Below are 23,384 nucleotides of genomic sequence, written 5' to 3'. Positions count from 1 at the left end.
AGATTAGGAGGCAGAATAACATCCCTACAGATAAGGAAGGAACACTAGAGAGACATTACCACAATATGTCTTGCCACAGAGAGAAGACGTGCTCTGACAGAGCAGGGCTTTCATGGCTTATGGTCTGAAGTTTTGCGTCAAGTAAATCGAGGGCCCATAAAGGAAATTGTGACTGTGGGAGACATCCTCAAGACAGTTGCCAATGCTCACTGCCCTGAGTCTTGTTAAGGATTCCTTTTCTTCTTCTTATTATGAGATGTGATGATGCAAAAGGCTGAACTGGGAGGTCATTATAATGACTTGTGGGTGGAGATAAGCGGTTTTGCCCATAGACTTTTTAGTGAAGGTTTATTCTAATGAGCTGTGTTTGCTACATTATTTATTCCCATCACCTTGGAAATAATCATGAAGCCAAATATTCTACTAGTCACACTGGTTTTTGTCTTTTTTTACATTATTGCAGTTACTACAGCCCCTGGGCTAGAGATGCCTAGGAAATGGCAGGGAGTTGCAATGGAGAGAAAAAGAGCTTAAAGGGGTGGAGGTAGTCTTCTTAACAGTAACGGTGGTAACTTCCAACAACGACTTGCTCTTCTGATTAAATAATCAATTTTTTTTAAATAGCAAGAAATATATGCTTGATGGGTTTTTTTAATAAAGATTTTATTTATTTATTTGACAGAGAGAGAGAGAGAGAGACAGCGAGAGCAGGAACACAAGCAAAGGGAGTGGGAGAGGGAGAAGCAGGCTTCCCACGGAGCAGGGAGCCCGATGCGGGGCTCGATCCCAGGACTCTGGGATCATGACCTGAGCCGAAGGCAGATGCTTAACGACTGAGCCACCCAGGCGCCCCTTGATGGGTTTTTTTTAAAGATTTTATTTATTTGAGAGAGAGAGAGAGAGCACACAAGTGAGGGGAGTTAGGAGGGGCAGAGGGAAAGGGAGAAACAGACTCCCCACTGAGTAGGGAGCCCAACGCAGGGATCGATTCGAGGACCTCAAGATCATGATCTGAGCTGAAGGCAGACGCTAACCAAGTCAGCCACCCAGTCACCCCTACACTTGAGTTTTATTTGAAATGCTCCTTATCTGGGGCACCTGGGTGGCTCAGTCAGTTGAGCAGCTGACTCTTGATTTCAGCTCCCGTTATGATCTCAGGGTTGTGGGATCAAGCCCTGCAGTAGGCTCTGCGCTCAGTGGGGAGTCTGCCTGAGATTCTCTCTCTCTAAAAATAAATAAATCTTTTTTTAAAAAAATGCTCCTTATCTATAATACCATCTAGATATTAAATAATTTGGAATTTTGATAGCATTTAAATTATAAATTTTAAAATATTTCTTCTAAACAACCATACAAATACATTTTTTCCAAGCCAAAACAGATATTCCCATGCTTGAAATGCTGTTCCTAATTTCTAATTTATTTTTACAGGCTAATTTGCAAAATGAAATTGTTTGGATGATTGGTTTGCAGTAAACATGGTATACCAAATTGGTTTCTAAATTTAGAGAAAGGTTGAGTCTCCTCTTATAATAATCAAGAAATAAGAGAAGTATTAATGATAATGGAGTTTCCATAATTAAAAAGTCAAATTCTGAAATAACAAGCAGAAATGAACTTCAGCAGGTACTAGCAACATAAATTATAATTCTTGCAAATGGTTATTTTGAGCTCTTTTCATGGGATAATTTAACCTCCAATATGCAATTTACTAAATGATAATACATGTATCACATGTGTCATAATTATGTCTCATAGTCTTGTTGAATTTAGTACTATTAGACGTAACAAAGATACAGGAAATAGTGCATGACATTATGAAATTCTGAGTCATAAAAGACAAAGATGTTTTAATGAATGCTTTGATTTCTATATCTGATATTTAAAAAGGTTTTAGAAAGTAGTAATTGTTATCCATATAAACATTTGTTTTCAAAGAAAAATCTTATTTACATATAATAGGATTTGCAGATGAACTCTAGATTTTAAATACAGTAGACTCCATGTCCTTTCTTGGAGGTTTTCGAGGACTGATTTTTGGAAATATCTCTTTGGCATAAAATGTTTTATGAAGTCCAGCTTCTCGAAGCGCTAACTCGAAACGGAGTCTAGGGTCAGAAATTATCTGTAGAAATAAAATACATTTAAATAAGTAGCAATTCATTGAACTAAATTACATTTTATCATTTAGTTCCACATTTCCTCAAGCTGTTTAACTTGTTTTTTCTGGGTAGATGCCTATAAACTTGGTATATATACTGACTATATTCTGTTGAGGTGTTTTTTGTTTGTTTGTTTGTTTGTTTTTTGACTGGAAATGTCCAGTGGCACCTGGGTGGCTCAGTTGGTTAAGCAGCTAACTCTTGATTTTGGCTCAGGTCATGATCTCAGGGTCTTGGGATGGAGCCCCAAGTTGGGCTCCATGCTCAGGCAGGGAGTCTGCTTGTGGATTCTCTCTCTCCCTCTGCCTCTGCCCCTCCCCCTGCTTGGGCTCATTCATGCTCTCTCTCTCTCTCTCTCTCAAATAAATAATAAATCTTAAGAAAAAAAGAAAAGAAAATGTCCAAATATTCTTTTTTTTTAAGATTTTATTTATTTATTTGACAGAGCAAGACACAGCAAGAGAGGGAACACAAGCAGGGGGAGCGGGAGAGGGAGAAGCAGACTTCCCGCTGAGCAGGGAGCCCGATGCGGGGCTCCATCCCAGGACCCTTGGGATCATGACCTGAGCCAAAGGCAGACGCTTAAGGACTGAATCACCCAGGTGCCCCGAAAATGTCCAAATATTCTTGACATTATCATTTTCCAGTATATCTGTAGTTTCCAACACAAGGTGTAGAGAATATCCTACTCATCAAAATATAACACATTGAAATTATTAAAAGATGGGGGAAAATTTACTTTCAGTACTATCATTGATTCATTACTGATAGCTAGAATTAGAAAGTATAGACAATCATTGTTTAAAATAAACCTAAACCACAACCTTGTGCATTGGTCTTTAAACAAACATTCAATTTCTCAGTCATTCAGCAATATGTAAATTGTGTTTAAACACATGGTCCCTACTTTAAAAAACAACAAAAAAAAAATCACTTGAACTCTCCTTCCAAGGCTGGATTTCTATTTCAAGCAGAATTAGAAAATGTTTCCGCCAATGTGATTCTAAGTGGGAATTGAAATATGAGTGGCTCAATTTCTATTTTCATTTATAGCTGATTGGGCCTTTTTCCTCTTCTACGAATATTAAATGTCAACAGACGCTGTTTGCTATGATAAGGTAGTCACATACGGATTTTAGCTAATGAGGCATTTTACATGGACTTGAAGTCCCCCTAGAGGATAGAATAATAAGCTGTTGAAAGCAGCCCCTCCTTCAAGAAGCTCTTAAGCTAATAGAGGTAATAAGAATGTATATAGATAACTACAGCTCATGGCACATGTGGATGGTGTTCCAAGAATAGTAGAACACAGAGGTACCTCTCCCGGTGCAGGTGAGACAGGATGACCTCAGGTAAGTAGCAGCACTTGAGCTAACGGTAATGTTCACCCTATTTTTCTATGAAGCAGAGAAAGGAGGAAAAGAGATAGAGCAGGAAAGGAAGGCACATGCAAATTCAGAGGTGAAATAGGTCAATTTGGGACCAGGGCAGTTTGGGTAGAACACTGGAGTAGCAGTCTACTACGGCGGTCTACACATGAAGTAATAAATGCCTAAGCTTGGCTGGTAGCAAGGAAGAGAGAACTGTCAAACATTATGAAGGGAAGAATCAAAAGACTCTGGCAACTGAGGACGTACAGAAACTAGAGGCAATGATGTATACAAGTTGAAAATACAGAGATTTGTGTCTGAGAAGCAACGTAGTTGAGCCTTAGATCTAGTTTCTCCTCTGCTGGATATAGTCTCTGTGGTCCCCCTCATCCACTTCCAAGGATTCATGCTCCACCTGTGTGCTCCTTAATTATCTCCTGAAATCACCTGTCTTCTCAATTTCTGGTTTGTGAAGTTTAAAATGTCTCATCCTGAAAGGGGAACCCTCCTACACTCTTGGTGGGAATGAGAGCTGGTGCAACCCCTCTGGAAAACAGTATGGAGGTTCCTCAAAAAGTTGAAAATAGAGCTACCCTACGACCCAGCAATTGCACTACTGGGTATTTACCCCAAAGATCCGAAGGGGCACATGCACCCCAATTTTTATAGCAGCAATGTCCTCAATAGCCAAACTATGGAAAGAGCCTAGATGTCCATCAACAGATGAATGGATACAGAAAATGTGGTAGATATACGTATATACAATGGAATATTATGCAGCCATCAGAAAAAATGAAATCTTGCCATTTGCAATGATGTGAATGGAACTAGAGGGTATTATGCTAAGTGAAATAAGTCAGAGAAAGACAAGTATTATATGATCTCACGGATATGAGGAATTTGAGAACCAAGATAGTATCATAGGGGAAGGAAGGGAAAAATGAAACAAGACGAAACCAAAGAGAGAGACAAACCATAAGAGACTCAATCTCAGGAAACAAACTGAGGGTTGCCAGAGTGGAGGGGGGTGGGAGGGATGGGGTGGCTGGGTGATGGACATTGGGGAGGGTATGTGCTATGGTGAGTGCAACCCCTGAAACAAATAATACATTATATGTTAATAAAAAAATTTTAAATGTCTCATTATCCTATTTTTAAAATAGATATCAAGTGAAATGGAGATCTCCCTCGAAAGCTGACCTCCATTTCCCCAATTCACCTCCCCAGAAGCAGCCAATCAGTTTCTTGTAAATGTGTTCTAGACATCTTCACCCCAAACATGAAAAGAACAAAACAAGTTCTCTCCCTCCCTAAGTCTGTTTTTACTTCTGTATTCTTATATGGTTAATGGCAGCCACAGCTAATGATTATAATTTACTGAATTACTTCTAGGTGCCAGGCAATATCCTAGGCAATTGACATTTATTATCCTAATCCTCATAAGAACCTTACAAATTATTATTTTACAGATGAAGTAAACAAGACATAAAGATGTTAATAGCTTACACAAGTTCACATAGCCAGTATATAGTGGGTGTGGATTTGAATCCAGAATGCAGGCTCTCCTCAGTGTCACTTGCTGCCTAGCTTACAGTCATTACTCCCTCAGAGCCATTCATGCCCCTCCCTCCCATGTTTATGAGGGCTCTGCCATCTGACAAGGATCTGACACACACCCCCCAAACCCACCAATTTTCCATCCAGGACACATGGCTAAAACATATCTGATCATATAATTCACCTGCTTCTGAGTCTCGCCTGTGCGCACAGGATAATGTCTTAGCAAGCAAGTGCTAAAATACTTTTCAGTCTGACCCTAACCTATGTTTCCAATCTCATGTCCCAGCACCCACCCTTACCACGGACTTTACACTTTCCACCCTCTTTGGCTTGGTGAAACCCTTTATTGCCTCAGCCCAGGTACCCGAGCGTTTTCCAGTTTCTGACCAATTCTTTGTCTACCCCAGCTGCTCTCCCTGCTTTGGCTTCTGGAGACACACTTATATCCTTATAATGAATCTCTCTCCTTTCACCCCACCCCTCCTCCCAACCCATTTTTTTTTTTTTTTGTATTTGGTTTAAATCACCTGGAATAAATTTTGTTACTGCTGCTAAGGATCCTAGACTAAGATGTAGCTGTTTCCTCTTTGACACTTTGACTTCCCTGGTCAGCGTTTCCATGGGTTCCCTTCTCCTTACTGTTGCGGCCCTTAGACTTCCACTATGGAGGTGTAGTCTCACCCCAGAGCATTATTGCCATACAGGCTACCTTCCCTCCCAACCCAGCTGCCCTGCGCACTTCCTCCGAGAGAACAAGTCCATCCTGTTTAGGATGTAGCCCTGGCAACCCCACAGTGCCAAATACAGTGTATGTTCCATAAATATTTGTCCAATTAATAAGTGAACCATTCACAAAGAGGCACACTCGATTTATGTCAGTGGGTGAATGGAGTTTCTTACTTTTTAAATAATTAAATACTAAGCTTCTCTCCTTAGATTTGTAAAATTAACAAACTAGGGGGAACTACTTTCTCCCTTAATTTCAGTGACATCCATTCGTTCATCTGTCCTCCCTCCTGCCTTCTATCCATGCATCCATCCATCCATCCATCCATCCAAAAAGACTTTTTAAAATCCTTCTCGATCTTTAAAATAAATAAAAAATAAATAAAATCCCTTCTCAGTAACAGACTAAAAGGAGTCAGAAATTCCTGGAAATGGGTAAATAACACCTTAATACTTTTCCACAGAAAATGTTTTCTTTTATCATTAGCTCTGATGTATTATCTTCAACTCATTTTAATTTCTGAAAGCTTCCTTCTGCTGTGTCTTATCAGTATCATCAATTGTTGCTTTAATAGGACTTATATTATGAATTTAAACAAATTCCAAATTGATAGAGAAACATTTAAACAAAATACAATATTAACACAACTTTAAAGTAAAATTTATAAGTTTTAAAAATAATTTTAACATAAAAATGTAAATTTAAAAAATAATTTTCAGTGACAGATTCATAATATGTTCAGATAAACTGTTCCAGGATTACCTATCAACTATTTTATAACATTAAGAATTGGGCAGTAATTGTGTGCTATCATTTAGCAGTAAAAATTATGCTAATCCATGTGGCATTCAAATGTAAATACTGAAAATAATCTGAAACCCAAAACACATACTTCCATGAATCTTATCATCATGGCTTTTGCATTAATCATGCTAATTCTCATAATTACCTGGTATTCATTGTATGTATTCATTGTAAAGAGTGGTTTTTGAAGAATAAATTCTTCTTCAATTCCAATACCCATCCTTGCTTTTGATGCGGTTGTATCTGACATCATTCTAACAGGATCAAACTGAGCGACAATAGCAACCTAAAAGAAGAAAGAGCACGTCTTACTTGGTTTAAGACACAAGCTAACTACTTCTGGGGAACACTATTAATGTTTAATGTCTAGTAAAATTTCCTAACTTCAATGAAGATAAAACCAAAGGAAGGCAGACAGAATATTAAGCCAGGCCAGGCCTAGAGATCCACAAAGGAGTTAATGATTTAAAAACAAAACATGTTAAAAGGCCATGATATATATTGTTTGCTACTGATTGAATTATTACAGTTAGGATTAAATTTAGATAAAAATTTATCTTTCTGGTGCTAAGTCACAGGAAATCTGATCCAGAAAACCTACATATTGAACTACCTTAAAGGTAACCAAAAGTAAAAAACATCAACTTTTATCTGCTAGCAACATATGGACATGGTAACAACCCCATGGTAACAACAATATACTAGAAAGTTTAATCTGATCAAGCTCAATCGAAAGAATATTACTCATGGGTAAAGTGGAGTTGTGTTGGCATTATTGGGCGAGATGGGTGAATCCCATTGTGTTAAGCAACTAGATTTCCAGGAATTGTTGTAAACCATTGTTTCCCCTTCTACTGAAAAACTGTAGAGTCATTCTAACCTAAATGCCCTTGTCCTTTATGATAATTGAAATCATTCAAACCTGTATCCTACTGAAAAGAAGCCACTAATTTTGTAAATCATATGCACCATTAGTAACACCTGCCTGTTAATTCTTAAAGTCAAGAATTAGCATTAAGAAAATGGCATTTTGGGGGGCGCCTGGGTGGCTCAGTCGTTAAACGTCTGCCCTCGGCTCAGGTTGTTATCTCAGGGTCCTGAGCCCCGTATCGGGCTCCCTGCTCAGCAGGAAGCCTGCTTCTCCCTCTCCCACTCCCCCTGCTTGTGTTCCCTCTCTCACTGTGTCTCCGTCAAATAAATAAATAAAATCTTAAAAAAAAGAAATGAAAATGGCATTTTTAATGCCATTTAGAAACCATAATGACATAACTGGGGTTTGAACGTACTTTAATTATTATAGGTTTCCTAGCCAAAATGTCCTATACTATAGTTCTAAACACTGATTACAGGTAACGGGCACAGTTCCTCTTTCAAAGAGTTCACAGATGGAAAGAATTCTAGTCATATGGACTCTGTAGTTATCAAAGTTATATTGTGAACAAGAATGTGTTTAGTAATAATGACATTAAAGTTTTGTCCCCAGAAGGCCATGGTATGTAATTATTTGCTAATGATTGAATAATTTAACTTTTGTTGAATCTAGGATGACCAGGATTTACATTCCTATGTTTGAATTTATTTCTGTCATCTATTTTATCAAAGATGATGATATGATAGTTGTATGTATTTACACTTCCTCTAAACTATGCCATTTAACTAGCCCTCCTTGGTTTGAATCCAGTCTGACAGTTACTAGCTGTGTCACTTTGGGGAACCCCTGTGCATCCTCAGTTTCCTCTTCTATAAAATAGGAATACTGCTATAAAATAGAAACAATACATACATCATGGGGTTGTTGTAGAGATTAAATGGGATAAAACCTAAGAACATTTAGAAGAGGGCTTTATACTTAGTATTATTTTTAGACTGTGAACACATCACTACAAACCTATGAGGCAGATACTATCTTTCAGAGGAGGTCCCATCTTTCAGTCCCATCTTTCAGAGGAGGAAACGAAGCTCAGGGAAGTTAAGTAAAAGATCTAAGTTTCCTCTGCCAATAGGAAGCGAACCAGGTTGTACCAGATTTGAAGGACACCAGAGGCCAAGTTTTATCCAAGATTCCATGTTGCCTCTACCGACATGGAAGGGAAATCAGACAGTCATTTCCAATCAGCAGGGAAATGGTGTCAATGGACTTTGGAGCTTATGAGTTGAACTAATTACTTCCAGATCAAAACCTCTGAAAAATTATCAAGTAAAACTATTTTATCACATTTCTCAAATTCTTAAATTCCTGCCTTTGCCATCTGCTGTCTATGTTAAAAACTTTTGCCTACTTTTACTAGGCAAAGCAATGGGAGGTTTTCTCACAAAAAAAATAATAGTTTTAAAAAGCGTTTTTTCACAAGTTTGCTGACTGTAGGGTATTTCCAGAGGTTCCTACCCCAAAGAGGATTACCTTGCTCTAGCTCCACCAGGTGTTTTGAGAGCATAAAATCCTTATGGTAGATGCAGTTTCGCTCCTTTAAGTGGATACTCTTCAGCTAATAAACTAGAGGTAACATGGATGCATTTAAGTCTTGGGAGAGCTTTTTGAAAGGTGCTGATAAAGTTATTTTAATATACTAAGAAACTGGAAATTGTTCAACATAAATCTAATTGCTCCCAGGAATGAAGATCAGTGTCCTAATTTGGAAAAGTTACATTTTATATCACAGAGGTTGCAAACTAAGCCTACTAATTATGTTATGGACACTTAGAAACCACCCATGAAAATTTCCAAATTAAAAACACCTGTTTCCTAAGGGCTTCTAGCCGCCTCTCTCGCTCTTCTTCTTCATGAGCTTCTTGAAGGGCCACTTCTTTTTTCTCCATCAAACGCTTTTCCAGTAATTCTTGTCTATATTTAACCCTTTAAAAATAATGCACAAGGATGTTGGGAAAATATAATAATTATGGAAATTATACAGATAGGGGCAGGAGGCATGTCAGAGGTGACATGACAGTCATAATTTATTTTTACTTGTTTTTGGTTGATTTCTCACAGCCACACAACAAAATACACTGGTATAAAATGCAAGCTACAATAATTCTAAGAACCAGAGAACTGCAGATCAGGGGGCAGGAAAACGTAGGGTAATATCCAATCCATCTCTTCCTTCACTGAAATCATTGTATTGACTCTCAAACTGTCTGTAGCCTGTCACAGCTGCAGCTAATCCGACCCAACAGATGACATTCTCACTCCTGAGTGACTAGTCCAGCAGTTTTCTGAAGAGGAGTTTTACACAATTTGAGATGTTAAAAAGGCAACGTTACTAGTTAAACACACATACTTTAAGAATAGTAAAAAAAAATGCTATGATAATATGCCAAATTATTGGAACTTAAACCAAACTTTATATTGTCACTCATTTTGTCAAGAATGCCCTGTGTGTGTGTGTGTGTGTGTGTGTGTGTGTGTGTGTGTGTGTAAGTTTAAAAATTGCACTTTGACTGTAGATGGCAGCAAAAACACGATTTTCCGTTAGCATTATGTTCCCATTCTCCTTAAAATCAGCAGATACTAAACCAGAGCACATTTCAATACCTCCAAGCTCATTTGACCCTCCTTTGCGGCCTTTTTTAGACATCCCCCCTTCCCATCTTCTTGCCCAAGCCACTCTTCTATTGAATTATAGGGATGAGATTTATCTTCTCTAAAAAAGTAGACACTTGGGTTCTCAAGGGAGTATGAGGCCATTGCCTTGGTCTTCCATTATTGATGGTTTAGATTTAACTTTAAGACATCAGTGACAAATGTGCTTTGTCCTTAGTGTGTATACCTGCATTTTCCATAGATATACCCTCACTAGACCTCTTTAATTCTGGATCTTGAGGTTTACTGATGTAGCTGTTCACTATGTATCAAGTCTGTTGCTGAATGCTTTATGTGTTTTAGCTCATTTAGACTTCACCACAAGTACCAGTGTTGATCCCATTTTCAAGACAAAGAAATTGAGGTATAGACTGGTGATGTAACTTGCCCATGTTCTCACACCCAGAAAGTGGTGGAGCCAGAGATTAAACCCAGGGAGACTGGCCCCAGATCTCCCGCCGACCCTGACCCTCCCACCCCCCTTCTACTAGCCACTATGCTCTTCTCTCTTCTCCCCCTTGATTACTCCACTCGCCTCACTTACATGAATACCTGCTGTGTGCTTCCCCTGTGCTAGATATTATGAGCACATTGAGAAAAAGACAGCCCTTAGAAGTTTGTAGTTTAATATAGAGACAAAAAGAGAGGCCTGAGAACGAGTCAAGGTATGCAGTGCCTTCAGAGAGGAATAAAAAAGGGCCACGGGGATTTGCTGGATTGTGGGAAAGACTGGGAGGCTTCAGCTAGAGTTTTAGGGAGGAGGCAGCATCCGAGCTGGGTCTCAATGACTAGCATTTGGAGAGACATGGTGGTGGAGGGGAGGCTGGCCTTCCTGGCAGAGAGAGAGAGAGAGAGAGAGCAAGCCAGGGCAAGGGTGAGTCAAGAAAGGCCCATGTAAATATAGGGTTGGCATCTGAGAGTGGGCAACTTTTAGGTTTTGCCCCCTGGTCACAGTCCTGAGAAAGGAAGAGTCCAAGATGGCTAGAACAGAGTAAGGCATTTGAAGCTGTGTCATTTGAGCAGAGTGAGTGAATGAAAAAGAAGCCCAGGGAAGTACTGGGAGGCTGAGCCTGGCAGTCACCTGGTTCCTTCAGAGGAGGAAAAAATCTTTAAAACCAGGCTGCTCCTGAGGCTGACATTAAAGCAGCAGCACAGGAGAGGAAAGGAGGGAAGCACGCAGTAGACTCTTGCAGAACACAAAACCCACAACCGGACTTAGAAGGCAGATCCTGAACTCCTCTGATGGCCGTGGCTGTCCTCCCCCTCATCTCCCATATCAGGAGTCGGTGGTCAGATACACAGATTAAAGAGGCCACGAACCAGACTGCTCCCTTTCTCCAAGGCCTCCATGTCATGGGAAGCTACTGCTCATTCTCTCCATTTCACTAAGGCACGACACAACCTCCCTAATGAGGTTCTACTCAATTTATGTACAGAGTACAAGCTAAGTGAACTACTGTGAAGGTTCAATTAAAAGATACCCTGGGATTTGATAATTACCATATGCTAATTCTCAGAACCTTTGAAAAGTTTCTCTTCCTTTGGGATATATAGGTTGCTTTGTCTGCAACAAAGTTTTGTCTGCTGTGGAAAAGTAATAGTAGTTCCAGTTAGGGGAGCTTGACTAGTGAGGAAGAAGTTAAAAACGAGAGTCAGGCAACTGAACCTGTGTCTGAAGAAGCCTGGCTCACGGTTTACTCTGAGGCTTACTCGCTCATTCAACAAATGTTTACTGAGCATCTGTTCTGCATCAACCACTGTGTCAGGTACTGCAGATACAATTTCAACATGGGAGGCAGGCTTCTGTCCTCACAGAACTGGCAGTCTAGTGGGGATACAAAGACCCAGGCAATTTTGACAAAGGGGGGCCCTTGCTCTGAAGAGGCCACGTGATATAGGCCTTGGGAGAGGCACCTTTGCAGACTTGGGGCATTCAAGGGAGCAACCAAGAGGAAGTGCTCCGAATTTTAGACCTGAAAAAGGAGCAGAGGGGGAGAGCATAGAAAGAATGTTCCAGGCAGAGAAAAATAACATAGGAAGGCCCAGAGGTGAGAAAGCACAATATTTTTGAAGAACTAAAAAATATTCGGGATGACCAAAAGTGATTGATGCAAAGTGAAGAGTGCCAAGAGCTGAGGCTGGAGACACAGGAGAGGCCAGACTGGGGCTTTGCAAGCATGAGGGCTTTGATCAGGGAAATGTGGTGATCAGAAAAACCTCTCCTGTAATAATATGGACATGAATTGTAAAGAATCAAGACCAGGGAGGGGTGTCCACAGGCAAGTTGATGGTTTCCTAATCTAGGGAACTGGTAGGAGGTAGATATTGAGGAGATACTGAAGGAGAAGACATGGACTTAAAATTTATGTAGGAAATAGAATAAATTGGAATTGTTTATTTTATGGGAGAGCAGAAGAGATAAAGAAAGGAGTTAAGGTTTCTTTCTTGCACAATGAGCGACGGTGTCCCTCACTGCGACTGGGAACTTAGAAAAATCGGGAAAAGAAGGAAATTAGGCTCAGTTTGAACATAGACCAGCCTTCACAGATCTGGGCTGAAGACGTAGATGGGGGATCTTTATCAACATCATGGAATCAAAGCCATGGAGCAGATGGAACCAATCAGGAAGAGAGTGTGGAGCAATAAGAAAAGTAGGTCTAGGAGTGATTGCCAAGGAAACGTTTAGGAAAGGGACAGAAGAGGAAACTATCTTAGGAGACTGAGGAGAAACAGTGCCAAAGCAGCAAAGGAAAGTGGCATTAACAGTGTCAAATGCTACCGCAAGGTTTGATATAACACCAATGGTCGCTGGGCTAAATAGGAGGGAGTCATGGGTGATCTTGGCAAGAGCAGCCAGAAGAGAGGTGGCTGAAGAATTAGTGGAGCCCACGAGGTGGAGGTGGGCGGGGGAGCGGGGACAACCCCTTCAGCGAACTGGCACCGCCATGGGGAGGACGGAGACAGGGGGTGCTGCAGGGAGCACGCAGCCCATCATACTTAGGTTGGCTCCAAAGTGATGATAAAGATTACTCTGGCCACCTTGAGGATTTACCACAGAAAATTGAAGCAAACAGGCAACACACTCAAATTCTTCATTTATACAGATGCTATGGTTTTAAGTCAAATAATAATTCCCTTTAAAAGGGGAAACTCTTGGTGCCTCTTTCTTCTCCCAATCTGGATAGAAACTTGTCTTTGCCTCAAGAGAAGTGATGCAGAAAAACTCCTGGGAGAAAGCCAAATACTCACATATTCATGGGGAAAGAAAATAGCAACACAGTGAAGTCAATCATTTGGAAAATTTTCCACATAAATACCTTTAGCTATTTGAGGTAGCAGATTTTCTCCAAATTAAACTCTTGCTATGAAAGTCAATGTCAGGAAGTGGCTAAATTCAATAGTCTTTAAGTTGTGCCCAGAATTCCCAAACAGGAGTCTTAGGTCCATCCCTCAGTCCGTTTTATGCTCTCTGAGTCTGCAGAGGTTGGAAGTGTTGCAAAATGGGCACTTTCAACTTCTCGGGGGTGGGGGGAGGAGAGGCATCATATTGTTCAAAACAACAGCTGCTACAGAATCAGGCCCCGCATTAACAATAATCTGGAAAGGATTTTGTTTAAGCCTCCAGGCCTGAGTAGTTGAAGGGACAGGAAGCTTTCATGTAGAAATGGAGAGTTGATGTAGGTTTAGGAGATTTTTTTTCCAAAAGATTTTATTTATTTATTTGACAGAGAGAGACACAGCGAGAGAGAGAACACAAGCAGGGGGAGTGGAAGAGGGAAAAGCAGGCTTCCCGCTGAGCAGGAGCCAGGAGCCCGATGAGGGGCTCGATCCCAGGACCCTGGGATCACGACCTGAGTTGAAGGCAGACGCTTAACAACTGAGCCACCCAGGCGCCCCTAGGAGACTCTTTATGTGTGTACTGCACTCTAAGAGATGAATGGACAAATGCAAGTGGTTTGGAAACACCTTGAACTTTAGTAGCAGCATCCCTTTACTTCAGTAAAACTTCAGTGAAAACTGGGCAAAATATTAAGTACTAAACCTTGACCTCCTTCCTGTCTGGAGCCCCAGGTAATTTCAGTCTAAACAAACCTACAGCAACCAAGGGGGTTGATAGCCGATAGTGGTAGGATCTACGGTCAAAAAAAAGCGTAGACAGTAAATAAAACAACATAAAGACATGTCTTAATTAGGGTACTGTAACCAGTATTGAACTCCCCCCGAAAATGTTTCAGGGAAGTAATTTGCCCTCCTGAATTAAAGGCAGTTTGTATGCAAACTTGCTACTTAGTGTTGAGGTCACGTGGCTCACTCCCTCCTGAACAAGAACGCTTTGTTAAACAGACACCTGCCGGAGGTGCTGCCGCCAGAGGCACTGGAGCAGCGGCGTGGTGAACCTGTTCCTGCCTGTTGGCAAATCCATTTTTGGCTCAAACCCACTCAGAAAGTCGTTCTGCCCACCAAGTGGAGAGAAACCCCTCTATTAGCTATAGGGTACCCCAACAGGGAAGAATCCGCGGATCGAAACACAGGCCAGGTGGCAGCATCTGTCAAAAGGTGGATGACGGTGGGGGTTTGAGGGAGAAGGAGGAGAAGCCAGCTCAGAGAAAAGAAGGAAAATAACATAACCGGATGCTCATCGGACGCTCACTGGATGCTTCTTTTTTTTTTTTAAAGATTTTATTTATTTATTTGAGAGAGAGAGAGAATGAGAGATAGAAAGCACGAGAGGGAAGAGGGTCAGAGGGAGAAGCAGACTCCCTGCTGAGCAGGAAGCCCGATGCGGGACTCGATCCCGGGACTCCAGGATCATGACCTGAGCCGAAGGCAGTCGCTTAACCAACTGAGCCACCCAGGCGCCCTCACTGGATGCTTCTAATGGTATGGGCAATGAGACGACTCGGTGGGGATTCTGGCTAAGGGCATAAGCAGAGACCAACTTCTGCAAATAGAATGTGAATCCTGATACCAGGCAGTGACATCCTGGTGCAGAGAGGCGTGGGGCAAGAACAAAGAGGATTCATAGCGTAACAAACATACATAGCTTCACAGACCCAAGAGACAATCCCATGCCAGCCCCAAACAGAGACTGTTCTTCCAGCTCAGAACACTTACTGGTCCCTCTGTGAGGTGTAAAGGCAAGTTCTTATTGGAACCTTATTCTTTAATTGATCGATTCAGTTAGTCAACATACGGTTATTTGAGCACCTACTATGTGCCAAGCACTGTCCCCAGAGCTTAGGATACAAGAGGGAAAAATTAAAACTAGATAAAAAAGATCCCTGCCCTCTTAAGTGTTACAGTATTTGTGGTGTTTTATAAGCATGCCTAAATTAACATTCTAATAAAATACATAAGATTGTTCTTAATAAATTATTTGTCACAAAGTCTTAGATTAGTCCCTTCTTATATTGCTATAGAATGATGGTTTTCAACTATGACAGTCATTAGAATCACTGAAACTTATGAAAAGTTCTGATGCCAATCCCACACCAAACTAATTACATCAGAATCTGGTGTTGTGCTGGTGGGGGCTCAAGCACTGGTATTTTGTAAAAAGTTCCCCCACATGATTCTAATGTGCAGCCAGGTCTGAGAGCTAACACCACCTGGCCCACTGGTTCCCTAACTTGAGCTAACATCAGAATCATCTGGAGGGCTTGTTAAAGCCCAGACCCTTTGACCACCTCCAGAGTTTCTGATTCAGTAGTAATGAAATGGCGTCTGAAAATTTACATTTATAAGATGTTTCCAGGGGACGCTGATTCTGCTGGTCTGAGGACTACATTTTGAGAATTAGAGTATAAATATTCAGATTAGAGGGATTCTGCCTGACTACTGTTATCAAGACAAAAGCAGGTACAAATTACTACCCAGACAGGGCTGATTTCTGTTTGCATGTGCCGAACAGCACAGTGAAATGCCTCAGGACTGATCCAAACTAGAAATTCCTGCTTTGGTGCTACTGACTTTCAAGAGCAGAATCCTTCAACCTCACCTCCCCCTCCACGTCCCTAACACACACAAATGACAGGTGCCCTCTCAGTCTTGGGTCAGTGTCAGTGATGGGCAGTTTCAAGAATGGCTGCTACTGAACCACTGCCTTTCTCTCCAATGGACAAAGCGCTGGTGTATCCTGATGATAGTTGAAAACATCAGGCTACTGGAGATATTTAAAGGGTATACTCAGTAAAAGGAAAGAAGGAAGAAATAACTTGAAAGTATTTGAGCCTTAAAAAGGAGGTATGAGCCACTTCCTTTGGGAATAACTCTTGTAGCTCCAAGGGGGTGGATATTTTTCATACTGGAAGTGAAAACCCACAAAAGAGAGTGAAGTATGTTTTCCTGTTCTTTGTGATCAATTTCAACCTAGCTGTCTGACTTCACTTGAGCTAGAAGTACAGACATACAAACAGCTGGGAAACAAGGACTTAAGCTTGGCAATCCAGAGTTGAATACAGGGTAAGATGTGGGGAGAGGGTTACTGAAAGAATGTTGCAAATATCATATTAGCTCTTTCCCCATAGTAGCGCAGAAAGACATTTCTACCCCAATTTATTTACCAACCCCTTGTTGACCCTTTCCTAACCCTTTCCTTCTAGATTTCAGTGATCCTTTTATACCCTTAAAATTTGCCGAGAACACTCCTTTCTAATAGCATTTCAAGAGGTGCACCTTCTATAAAGAATTAAAAACAAGAATAAAAGTCTGTCTTTCTTATGATCATGCACTAGCGAGTCTAAACAAAGTTAGTGATGAAATATTCCCTTTATTGGAGCATATAGCCCCATCCCACTTCACTCTTGGTTGCCCCTTTTAATAGTTTTTCTTAATTGAAAACCAGTGCTTCCCAGGTGATACTACTCCCATTGCTCCCATTTAAAATCGTGGAAGGAGAAGGCTGCATTTTCCTGGCCCTCTGGCACTAATTCTAGAAAAGCTTTATCCATTGACATTGGGGTTACACCATCCTCTTTCTGATAGGGTTCTTGGAATCAACCACTAGCTGCCCAGGTCACTGCCCAACATTTACTGAGGGTTATTCAAAACTCCACCCTTCCAGTCCCTTGAGCCTCAACAGCATTCGCTTCTCCCCTGCTTCACCAGTTCATTCCTTTAACCAAACTTGGAGCTTGGCATCACCTAAGAATTGTTTCCTGCCAAAATCTTAGACTGAGGAATTCTGCTCTGACTCTGATGTCTAGGGCCACCACATATGCTGATAAAGACTGCACAACTCTAGGGGTGGATTCCCTTTTAACTGCCTATGTTTCTTATGTTCTCATCGCTTACCCTGACTCAGCCTGCTACTTTAGCACATCAGGCACTCCATTTTTCAATGATCTATTTAAACTGTATTCTATGTGCCAGACACGGGGCTAGATCTTCCCTCATGAAATTTACTGTTCTACTTCTTTCCTTTCCCTCCAGGTTATGAGACACAGTCGGCCTTTATTTACTTCATTCTCTTTCCAGCTGTGGGTCCCTGGGTCTATGTTTGTAAGGGTTATTATCACTAGTATCCTCTACTTGTCTTCTTTTCTTTCCACGTATGCCCTGCCAATTCCCAGACCCGATTCTTTGCTGAATTTATTATGTATCTATGAGGTCAAACTCTACCTGGACACTCCACATTCCTCCAGATTAATTGTATTTACACCAGCTGCTTAATATTCTCCCTCTTAACAGAGAACCTCCCCTCCTACTTTACTGGAAAGGCCATGGGCATTCATTTCCCCAACATGCTTTGCCCACTTCCAATTTTGTTAAGATTTGTTCTTATTTGTCCTTTGCTTCTTAAGCCTGGGCTTTTGTCTCATAAGCCTAGCTGTTTCTAGGACCTTGCTCCAGAAATGAATTTCTTCCTTTCCTATTCAGTCTTTCTCAATCCCCTTTCTTGGATCTTTTTCCTCTATAAGCAAACTTCTTCAAATGGGGAAAAATGTGTCTCCCAGCTCTGAATCTCTTTCCAACTGCCATCCTCTTTTTCATTTTCCCTTCACTGAAACATTTTTTAAATGAAAAATCCATTCTTTTTGTTACCAGTTCTTCATTTCTCATTTAATCCAAAACCCATGCAGTCTGCTTCCTCCATTCTCTGGAAACCATTCTCCCCAATATCACCAGGGACTCCAAATTGTAAACCAAGCTTCTTTTAGAGCTCCTCCAACTTACCCTGTCCACAACGCCTGCTACTAATGACCCCCTCCTTGAAATGCACATGCAACTCCTCTGCTTTTCCTCCTCTTTTACAGGCTTCTCCTCCTCTGTCCACCCAAGGTTCCAACATGAATCTTCTTAATTTAAAAACATCTTCTGGGAAATCTGACTCCTGCTGCAATCCAGGCATCAGTATCCATAGCCTCTACCTCCTTCAAACAGCCAAATACTCTGATCTTTTATTTTTTCTTTATGTAATATCAAAATCGGTTTCAGACAAATCTCTCAAGTGTAACTACATCATATTGATAGTTAAATACAGAAAATCTGCTTTAATGGGCATCTGAGCTTGGCATAGTTTCCTCATAAAAACAATCTTAGGAACAAACCTAATGACACATACCTATGAGAAGTCTGGAATACCTCCCCACGTCCTCTTAGAGCTGAGAGGGCCAAGATTCCACCTAGTCTGATTTTTTTTTTTAAATGATTTTATTTGTCTACTTCACAGTGGAAGAGCACAAGCAGGTGGAGAGGGAGAAGCAGGCTCCCCACTGAGCAGGGAGCCCGAGGCGGGGCTCGATTCCAGGACCCTGGGATCATGACCTGAGCCGAAGGCAGATGCTCAACTAACTGAGCCACGCAGCTGCCCCTCTACCTAGTCTGTTATTTTAGGTTTGCTCTAATCCAAAGGCAGAGAATTAAGTTCCCATTGCTTAATACCTTATAATTTGGCTGCAACAACTTTAACCTGAAATAATGATAGCAGGGTTAATAATCTCAACTACTTAAAAAAATCATAGAATGTATAACTTCGAATGATACAACTTCTTGGAGCCAAGAAAATCTTTTATATAATTAAACCTGTCTGAGGTCACAACATTTGGGATTATTAGTTATAAACCATTTTATGAATTAGAAGAGGTATTCCAAAAATAATGACTTTAATATTAGAAGACTTGATTTTTTTTTTTTATTTTATCCCTTATTTTCTGGCAGTAATTGGATACTAGGCCAACTGCCTATTATGGCCAAATCTAGATTTTAATAATTAGACCACATTGTGGTAGACATCTGTCTGGTTTTTTATCCTCTAACATCAACCTAGTAACATCAATCCTTTCAAATTGCCTTTCCTCATTCCTTCCAGGTCTGTTGAAACCTTTAATCAGAGAACCCCCCCACACACACACTTTCCTGGTGACCAGATATGGTTAATAATAGTACACTACAATTATGATCACAGTCATTGGCCCTCAGTGAGCTTCAGCGGAGCCAATCAGAATCTTTCCTGGGGATTTATATGGCTTTTGAAGAAGAAAAGCTTTCTTTTCTCTCTGAGGTCACTAAGCTAAAATAGTGTAATTAAGCCTGGAGCTGTTCAAGAATAGTCTCCTTTCTCCCCAGTCTCCCCAGCCCAGACATATGAGAAAGTCCATACCAATGCACAAACAGGTAGGAGTAAAGAAGTAGAAAGAGAGTGAGAGGAACCTAAAAATGCCATTTGAGTCCCTGAGGCAAGACCCACGCCTGGATTCCCATTCGTGTGACTCAATCTATTCTCCTTTCTGCCTAAGCTAGTTTGAGTTAGGTTTCTCTCAGTTGCTTCTGAGGAGTCCTGATCAATAAACATATCTATATATAAGGGAATACTTATGTTTTCATCTTTTATAACAGGAGGGCATGTACCAAGCTGTTCCAAATGATAATCAGTTCATTTCCCAAATTGATGGCCCATGGAATGTTAATATCCCACAGAATGTTAAGATGTGTGCCATAGATAATATGTTTGGGTATTCAAGTAAGCTTGAGAAAGATAAACCAAGTGAAATAGGTTTCTTTATAGTAGGATCTCTCAGAATATTTATTAGAATATGGTGGTATACATTATGAATTTTCAAAAAGAAGACTAGTGTGCTAATTTCCCCCAAATTATCTAATAGAAGCTTTTCCCCATAGAATCCAGTTTGGGAAATATTACTTGCCTTTCCATTGAACAAGCAGAGATATTCAAGTAAGCAAACTAATAGGCATAAACACATATACTTATTCATTTGTATTAGTTATTTGTTTCCATGTGTTGTTTGTGTTAGACTACATTTCCTGAGTACATTGGCTCTGTCTTAATTGCCTAACAACTAGCATAGTGTCTAAACAGAAGGCAATGTTCATTATTCACCAAAAAGTGAAAGACAGGATAAAGGATGAACAAAATTTTAAAAGTAATGGCAAACATTCAATTAAATTTTCTAAATTATAGGTAAATAACAAGAGTCAACAAAATAAAAATAAAGAATAAATTGAATACACACTTGTTAAGCCTGTCTAATCAGTGGGTATTCCCTTTGTATCTTACAAATGTAATCATTTGTAAATTCCCTTTGTAAATTACAAATGTAATCATTTGAGGAGTTGACAGAGAAGTGAGAGAAGTTGAAACATTGGAGAACAAATAAGGTGTTTAGTTCCTTTGGACAATCAGGAATCATGGATGCTAAAAGGCAGATGCTAAAAACCATGACATCCATGACACAGACTTGCTAGTCCTGTGATTTTGGAGGGGCAGCAGAAGCAGGAATGACTTGTTGGCTTTCAAGAATGATTTATGATGATCTGGAATTTAACAGGCTACCCAAGCAGATCAGCATTTATTTGCCCAATTTCATTCATACATTCATTTATTCAACATATTTTTATTAAGTGCCACATATATGAATATATAAAAATCATAATCCTATAAAATCACATAAGAAAAGCCCAGAGCAATTAGAAACACCTATCAAGTAAACAAACACATATTTTTTAATCCATTCAGAAGCTTGCCACTTGCCATCAGAGGAGTTCACTAAGAAGAGACATCTGTCATTCGACACTAATTGGGTAATTTGCACAGTAACTCTTGAACTCACAAATGGTTTGTGGTAGATAAAGTTTAATGTTACAGCTAATATGTATTGCATTTTAAAAAATCTTCAAGAATCGGGGCGCCTGGGTGGCTTAGTCGTTAAGCGTCTGCCTTCGACTCAGATCATGATCCCAGGGTCCTGGGATTGAGCCCCACATCGGGCTCCCTGCTCGGCGGGAAGCCTGCTTCTCCCTCTCCCACTCCCCCTGCTTGTGTTCCCTCTCTCGCTGTGTCTCTCTCTGTCAAATAAACAAATAAAATCTTTAAAAAAAATCTTCAAGAATCTATCTAATTATTTTATCAGTTATATAAGAAGGGAACTCATGTTGAGGGTTTACCTCACAATATTAGCTTTCTTTAAATTTTCCCACTTTGGTTTGTAAAGAAAAAGAAATAATTTAAAGGTAAGAAGGTGACAAGTATGGGTGTTTAGTTTTATTGGACTTTTTTTCCTTAAGAATTCTTATAAGATACCTGTAATTTCTGATGACCTTAATTTCAAGAAGAGTGTTTTCAGAATAAACAAAACTGAAAGAAGCATTGTGTTAGAATGAAATTTTAAAAAGCCATACTAATAACATACACCACTGGGTTTTCAAATTATAATATTTCAGTTTGGTTTTTTTCTATTTTCAACTTCTGACTTTAACTGGTCCTGTATGTCCAGAGACAGACACTTGTGTCATTTTGATGGAACTGGTTTCTCTTCCTCAGGAATCCTGATGGGATGGCATTGAGAACAAAAGAAACCACAGTCCTCTCCCTCAAACAAATGATTTAAGTAAATAGGATTAATAAAACTTGCCTTCTCTAATATTGTTTGAAAATCCCCCTTACATTCTCCTTCTTCCTTCCCAGGTCTCTCAGAACTTCTGTAGACAGCAAACATCAAAAGGACTAAAGATTTTTGTAGTGATTCAGCCGCCCACAGCAATGAAGTAAACCCTGATTTTCTTTCAACCTAGGAAATGATCAGCAAAGAGGCTTCACAAACAGCCTCTTTAACATTTGAAGTTTAAAAAAAAAATCAGTGTAGCAAAATGGCTACTTTCATAAACACCTTTGGGGGCTTTGATTTTTTTTCTCTCCTTTCTTTTTTTTCAAGTACCCTGCTAATCCCCCCTCTACAAACATTATAGAATATTTTCTTTACCACGACTTTTTGGTTAGGCATTTTAAATATGCTTTCTAAAAACCAAAAGATAAAATATATTTTGTTTTGGGCATGACTTTCCTCTTGCTTTTTTCCTTGGCTCCCATAAATGCTGATAGACTCTCATCGCCCCTGGAGTTTCTGCCTCCAAGTTTCAGCTCGCCTTTCCAGTGACTTCCTGCCCAGTCATGCCTCTCTTAGCAGTTTCCTTTCGGTCTCAGAATTCAGCCTTAGGGACTGAACTCTGAAATCACTGTACAGTTTTCTTTCTTTAGAGGCGGACACTTCCACAAAGCAGTGCATCCTACAGTCCAGCCAAGTGAATGCTGATGTTAGGATCTTGGGGGAGAGGGCCCATCCCTAGTGCTGGCTCCATGAGCTCTGATGTCTGCACTGCAGTTTTTCCAGGTGAGAGGCTGAAGCCGATGTTCTAGAAAGTCTATTACTTGAGGCCAAGAGAGAGATGTGTGGCTTTTTCCAGAGCTCAAGCAGATAAACAAAACTGGAAATAGTACTGTAGACTGAAGTGATAGGAAACCAACTTTACCAGAAAAGATAAAATAGTAAACTGGGCAGAGATCCAGATAAATTTACAAATAATACCTACAGGGGCACCTGGATGGCTCAGTCAGGTAAGCGTCTGCTGCCTTCGGCTCAGGTCATGACCCCAGGGTCCTGGGTTAGAGTCACATGTTGGGTTCTCTGCTCAGCGGGAAGCCTGCTTTCCCTTCTCCCTCTCTCTGCTCCTCCTGCCTCACATGTACTCTCTCTCTTAAATAAACTCTTTAAAAATAATACCTACATCACTGACCCTCAGCGCCCCTTTTAAGGCTATATATTTTTTCTCAGCAGCACTGTTTATGTACAGGCAGAAATAAATCTCGAAAAAACCCTGTATTTTCCTTTCCTACATTAAGCTAGAGATTTCCACACCCACATTCCTTGGGACCTCTCTTTGAACGG

General features: G+C 40.4%; 1 protein-coding gene across 3 annotated transcripts in view; it reads right to left on the bottom strand.

Annotated features, from left to right (window-relative positions):
- Positions 1 to 738: 738 nt before the first annotated feature.
- The window catches only part of CCDC148 (coiled-coil domain containing 148), a 236,277-nt gene continuing 213,631 nt past the window's right edge, over positions 739 to 23,384 (bottom strand). For all 3 annotated transcript variants that reach the window (XM_073883847.1, XM_025854665.2, XM_073883855.1), the window contains 3 exons: positions 9,360 to 9,477; positions 6,769 to 6,909; positions 739 to 2,125 (listed from right to left, as the gene is read on the bottom strand). In XM_073883847.1, coding sequence (XP_073739948.1) covers positions 1,979 to 2,125; positions 6,769 to 6,909; positions 9,360 to 9,477 — 406 coding nt within the window. In that variant the 3' untranslated portion in view covers positions 739 to 1,978. The remainder of the gene's footprint in view (positions 2,126 to 6,768; positions 6,910 to 9,359; positions 9,478 to 23,384) is intronic.

Source organism: Callorhinus ursinus, unplaced genomic scaffold (assembly GCF_003265705.2).
Source record: "Callorhinus ursinus isolate GAN/ISIS: 27379988/994484 unplaced genomic scaffold, GSC_fseal_2.0 scaffold2, whole genome shotgun sequence".
Lineage (NCBI taxonomy): Eukaryota > Metazoa > Chordata > Mammalia > Carnivora > Otariidae > Callorhinus > Callorhinus ursinus.
Note: the sequence above shows the minus strand (reverse complement) of the source record. Positions and strands in the feature narration are given on the sequence as shown.